The following is a 5708-nucleotide window of genomic DNA, read 5'->3' as shown; positions in this document are numbered from 1 at the left end:
CAGCACCCAAAGCAAAATGCCGCGAGCCCCTAAGTGGAGAGGACCGAGTGGTAGGAACTAGGAAGGGCGACCCAGGTGGGCCCCGCTTCACCTACGACAACTACGGCTGGCTGATGGGCCCACGCGCTCCTCTGATCCTATATATATATATATTTTTATTTTATTTATTTATTTTTTTTTTATATTTATAACACCACGGCACTCATATTTGTTAGCTTTTGATGATAGATAGATAAACTGTAGTAGGATTATTAGTAGTAGAAGAATCATCATTATCATATTTTATTAGAGGAGAATTTGTAGCAGGCATAACACAATACAAACGAGTTCACTTTGGTTGTTTAAATGTAATGTGACCGTATAATACGAAACTCTTCGTTCAACTAAAGAGCCACCACCCCCACAGCAAAACACAAACCACAACAGAAATTAGAATCCACACTGGTACAACAACAACAAGTCCCAGAAACAAATAACAAATAACAAAAAAAAAATCACCTCTTATCACCAATACGAAACTCAGGATATATATATACATATATATACAGATATAATAAGTTCGAAAGCTGCTGCTGTTTCTGCCTCTGCTCATTTCTGTTATAAAGACTGAAATCTTTCTTCGCAAGCAAAAATGGATTGCTGGTCTTCTTCTTTCGCTGTTGTTGACGAGTTTGAGAAGCTCGTTCTCCGAATGAACCCTCCAAGGTATTTCGTTTGATTTTCTTTAGTGTTAGTTATTTGGGGAGTCCATTTTCCCAACTGGGGCTCTTTTGTTTTCTTGAAATTCCTATTTTTCTTTAGCTGAAATGGTGGTGTTTGAAAGGTTTTGACTTTATGGATTTATGATTTTAATTTCTTGTTGATGTGGGATACTTGCAGGGTTACTGTTGATAATACCTCCAGCAGGAAAGCCACTTTGATTAAGGTGTTTGATTGAATTATATCGGATTTCTTTTTTTTTTCTTTTTCTTTTTTGGGTTTTAGTACGAAGTATTCTTGAGAATATGTTGTAAAGTTTCTTTCTTGGAATTTTTTTTTTTTTCATTTTCAGGTTGATAGTGCTAACAAGCGTGGGAGTTTGCTGGAGCTTGTTCAGGTTTTGAATGATTTGGATCTTATAATTCGTCGAGCTTACATTTCTTCAGATGGGGAATGGTTCATGGATGGTTAGCTTTTGATTCTCAAAAGGCTTTACTTTGTGTATTTTGTTCTTTAGTTGTATGCTTTGTGATTGATTTTCTTGTTCTCTATGCTCCTTTGCAGTGTTTCATGTAACAGATCAGAATGGGAATAAGCTTTCTGAGGATGATGTGTCTGAAAGAATTCAACAGGTAGATCTGTAACACCATTCTCCATTTTCACTTTTGATTTCTCTTAAATTTGGAAAATAATTGTGTGGAGATCCAATGGTGCATTGGAATTGAGAGATGGATTTTCAGTTGATTTTTATTTTTTATTTTTTATTTTTATAGACACTCTGTCAGAGTTTATTACATTGGTTCTAACCATTTTCTGCAATTATTATGGAATCAATTGTTGTATAGTTTTTTGTATGGTTTTACTACAAACCTTTCCTACCTAATTTTTCAAATGAATCCTAGAAATAGTCATGATTCTGATAAATTCATCCTAGCAAATATAATTCACATTGTTCTAACTTCTAAGTTGATGAATGACTCTTCTCCTTTAAAGAAAAGGAAAAATAAAAAGAAATTCATTAATAGGGTACAAACAGTATCAATAAATTTTCGTTGGATTTTAGATGTCATGGAAGGAACACAGTGTGTCCAATTGTTGATAGGTACAAATAAGGTAATAAAAGAAGTCATGTTAGACGTATTTGGTAGTAGGCTTCAATGTCTCGCTAGCAAGGTCTTAAACTTCAATTGCATTCCTTAATTAAGGACCTGAATGAGAGATAATGAAAAGACCTGACTAAGGTGAAGCAATGTTTGCTGTTTAATTGCACCACAACTAATTAGCTTCATTTGGTGTGGACCCATAAGCATTCAAATTCATGTTAATCATTAAATTTACATGTGTGTGCAGTCACTGGGACCAAGAGCACGTAGCTTTCGGTCCTTAAGAAGGTCTGTGGGTGTCCAAGCTGCCCTGGAGCACACAACTATTGAATTGACAGGAAGAGACCGACCAGGTTTACTTTCAGAGGTTTTTGCTGTTCTTTCTGACCTCAAATGTAATGTGATGGGCGCAGAAGTCTGGACCCATAATTCAAGAATGGCATCAGTCGTTTATATTACCAGTGAAGCTACTGGATTGCCGATTGATGATCCTGATACACTTGCTAAGATCAAACAGCTTCTTTTATATGTTCTGAAAGGTGACAGAGATAAGCGGAGTGCCAATACTGCTGTTTCTGTGGATTCCACCCATAAGGAAAGGAGGCTGCATCAAATGATGTATGCTGATCGTGATTATGATATGAATTATGCAGAAAGTGGGTCAGCAAGTGGTCGATCCAAACCTCTTGTAACTGTAGAAAGTTGTACGGATAAGGGATACACTGTTGTGAACTTAAGGTGCCCTGACCGGCCTAAATTACTCTTTGATGCAGTATGCACATTGACAGATATGCAATACGTGGTATACCATGCAACTGTCATAGCTGAAAGTCCAGAGGCTTATCAGGTCAGTCCTTGAAATCTCAAGTTGCTCTTTTCGATTGCTGGTTGACTCAGTTTATTTTCATTTGAATTAAAACTTTGGTTCTGGTTCCCCTAGTATTCAGTAGTGAGCTGAATCATTGAGAATTAGCATTTGGTATCTGTTTCGTGGTGTCTTATATTTTCTATCTGCTTTCCAATTTGTTTAACAGGAGTATTATATTAGGCATGTAGATGGGAACCCTATTAGTTCTGAAGCAGAGAGACAGAGGGTAATTAATTGCTTGGAAGCTGCAATTAAGCGGCGAACTTCCGAGGTAAAAACAAGGGAACCTTTGCTTTTTTTATTTTAGTTTCAGTTGATTCATGTTTTTGATGTCATTGCTTGTCTGTTAAACAGGGCATAAGCTTGGAACTTTGTTGTGAAGACAGAGCTGGCCTTTTGTCCGATGTGACGCGGATATTTAGAGAAAATGGTCTTTCAGTGACTCGAGCTGAGGTTACTACCAGGGGTTCCCAAGCTGTGAATGTTTTCTATGTGGTTGATGCATCAGGAAATCCAGTGAAGAGTGAAACAATTGAATCAGTTCGTAAAGAGATTGGCCTTACAATACTTCGCGTGAAGGATGATGCTTACTCAAAATCCCCTCCGCAAGAAAGTGGGAGATTCTCTCTGGGAAATCTCTTCAGATCAAGATCTGAGAAGTTCCTTTACAACTTGGGTTTGATCAAGTCATGTTCTTGAGAAGTTCACTAAGTGAACCTGATCTCATTCAGAACATGTGCTTATGTTGGTTTAGACTGCCTTTAGTTGTCGGATGTGACTCGGAATCAAATTGCATAGCATTTTAGGTCAATCCCTTGTTGATCTTGGGTTTGACCCATAAACTTGCTTCAACTTGTACAGCTTCATGTACATAGATTTTCGCCTTTGCATCGTCGTCTTGAAGGATATTGTAAATACTTACATTTCCTACTCTTCAACTCCTGTAGAATCTTATTTTCAGATTATTTCTTATTTGTAGCTTTATAAATACTCGTTGGCATACAGACAACAAGAAGATAAAGGAAATGCGGCCGCGATGCCCATAATTTGCATAGGGATTAAGATTCCCTAAGCATATGAGCTATGAAAGAAATATGTGGGTTCAAAGGGCACAAGAACATTTTGAACCGGAGAAAATGACGTGAAGGTCCTTTTCGAGTTATGCCTCTGATGGGTGGATGGACAATCTTTAACAACACCAGAATTTGTCACGATTTCAAATTGTGGAAAAGTTTGCGTGTAAGAATGTCACGGCAAAGCTTTTACTTTGGCCTTAATATTATAATTTCTCTGTGCCTGCCTGATGTGTATAGCATTGGAAAGTATCTGCCATGTAACGCCTCAGCCTCCATAAATAGCCATGGATGATTATTGCGTGCCAGATGACTTGACACTTGACAGCAGCATAGCAGAATAGACAACAATGCTTTTCCAGACAGGATCGGGTTTGATTTGCTTCCATAAACTGCACCAACCGTGACAATTGAGTTTTTGGCAGCCTACTGTTACAATATAATACAATACATTGTTTTCAGAAATCTCCTATGAGGTGATTGATGATCATTCTAATATTTTAATCAAGCCGTCTAGATTGACTGATTGCAAATATTGATTTAAAAAGTGCTTGGTGACAAAAAAAAAAAAGGGTTAGGCTCCGACCTGGGAGTGGATTTTGAACCGGATTTGAAAAAAAAAAAAAATTCACATGTTTCGGGTCAGGACATTTCTTCATGTGCTCGAGTTAGGTGAAGCTCACTAAAATACACAAACACTACATCTCATCAAACTACTCTCTCCCCTCAATTCATCATACAGCATTAAAAACGTGGGAACGTTTCAGCAGAAAGAACAATAATTAAACTAGAAAATAAACAAATAAATATGGATATTCATTTTTTTCTTTTTGAGACTGATAATAAATAAATATTGAAATAGTGAGATATGAATGGGGAAGGCGACAAGAATGAACATCAGATGCAAAATCATTGCAAATAATTAATTAAATAAGGGGCAATTTGTAAGCCAATGATGATGACAAATAACAATAATTAACTAATCATGATAATATAATGATAGCTTTTTTTTGGGGGGAGGGGGGGTGGGAACAAAATGAATCCACGAAAAATTCAGGAAATGTTCACCGACAGAATCTTAACGGGGTTGAAAGTGGCCCAGATGCAACTCCACGCGCGCCAATGACCCGTCGTTTTCCATTCTCTCTGTAATTTTTGCGTCCTATGTACACGTGGCGAGACAGGGATCACACGTGGAAAGAGCCGCCAGCACAGGCTGGGACCACTGCAGCAGGGGCCAGAAATAAGTGGAGATGACTTTCGAGCCCCCGTCATCCGTCAGATGGAATCGCCACATTGTACCATCTTATCATGATTGTTTCGCTGCGCATTACGTAAGTATACAGGAATCGGATGCCTTTGCCGTGTTTTATTACCATGACCGTACGAATTGAAGGGACGTTGAATTGCTCCATCATGATTTTGTCTCTGTGCCCTTTTCATAGCAAAACGCACCGTTTCAGTTATCTCATATTACTCTTGATTTTTATCTCAAGGGAAAGGGTGGAAAATGGAAGTGGATCGGAAGACCCCAACTTGGCGTGCAAGTGGAACAAATACAATGGCGTGCTCCCACTTGGACTTTGCGGCTGAAACTTTCACTCCCACAATTTATTTGAAGTGGAAAATGATCTTCGCCTGACTTCATCTCCTATCTATCTGGTACGTTTTGCTTTGTTTCACAACACAACTCTTCCCAGAACATTTCCCAATAACCTGTTCAGGCCCATTAAGTTGTACAATTATCACTTTTCAGCCCTTATCCCTTTTAGGTTATTCAACCCAAGCTAAAGTCTCAGCTCAATTTGGGCCACACATTTGCAAGTAGCCACTGCCCATGTCATATGCATTCCGTACGATGCCACTACAAAACTCTTTTTATTTAATCTTAATGCCACTACAAAACTCTTTATCTAATCTTCATGCCACTACAATAATTATAGAGCTTCCTCATGCTTGTGTGAA

General features: G+C 38.1%; 1 protein-coding gene across 1 annotated transcript; it reads left to right on the top strand.

Annotated features, from left to right (window-relative positions):
• Nucleotides 1–221: 221 nt before the first annotated feature.
• On the top strand, nt 222–3658 carry LOC102625080 (ACT domain-containing protein ACR4-like). The gene is made up of 7 exons (XM_006484103.4): nt 222–705; nt 880–925; nt 1052–1166; nt 1264–1331; nt 2050–2649; nt 2837–2941; nt 3025–3658. The coding sequence occupies exons 1-7, from the start codon at nt 632–634 to the stop codon at nt 3367–3369; spliced, it is 1353 nt and encodes a 450-aa protein (XP_006484166.1). The 5' UTR covers nt 222–631; the 3' UTR covers nt 3370–3658.
• Nucleotides 3659–5708: the final 2050 nt, after the last annotated feature.

The sequence above is a fragment of the Citrus sinensis genome, chromosome 4 (genome assembly GCF_022201045.2).
Source record: "Citrus sinensis cultivar Valencia sweet orange chromosome 4, DVS_A1.0, whole genome shotgun sequence".
NCBI classification, from domain to species: Eukaryota; Viridiplantae; Streptophyta; class Magnoliopsida; order Sapindales; family Rutaceae; genus Citrus; species Citrus sinensis.
This window is presented reverse-complemented; position numbering and strand designations above follow the sequence as displayed.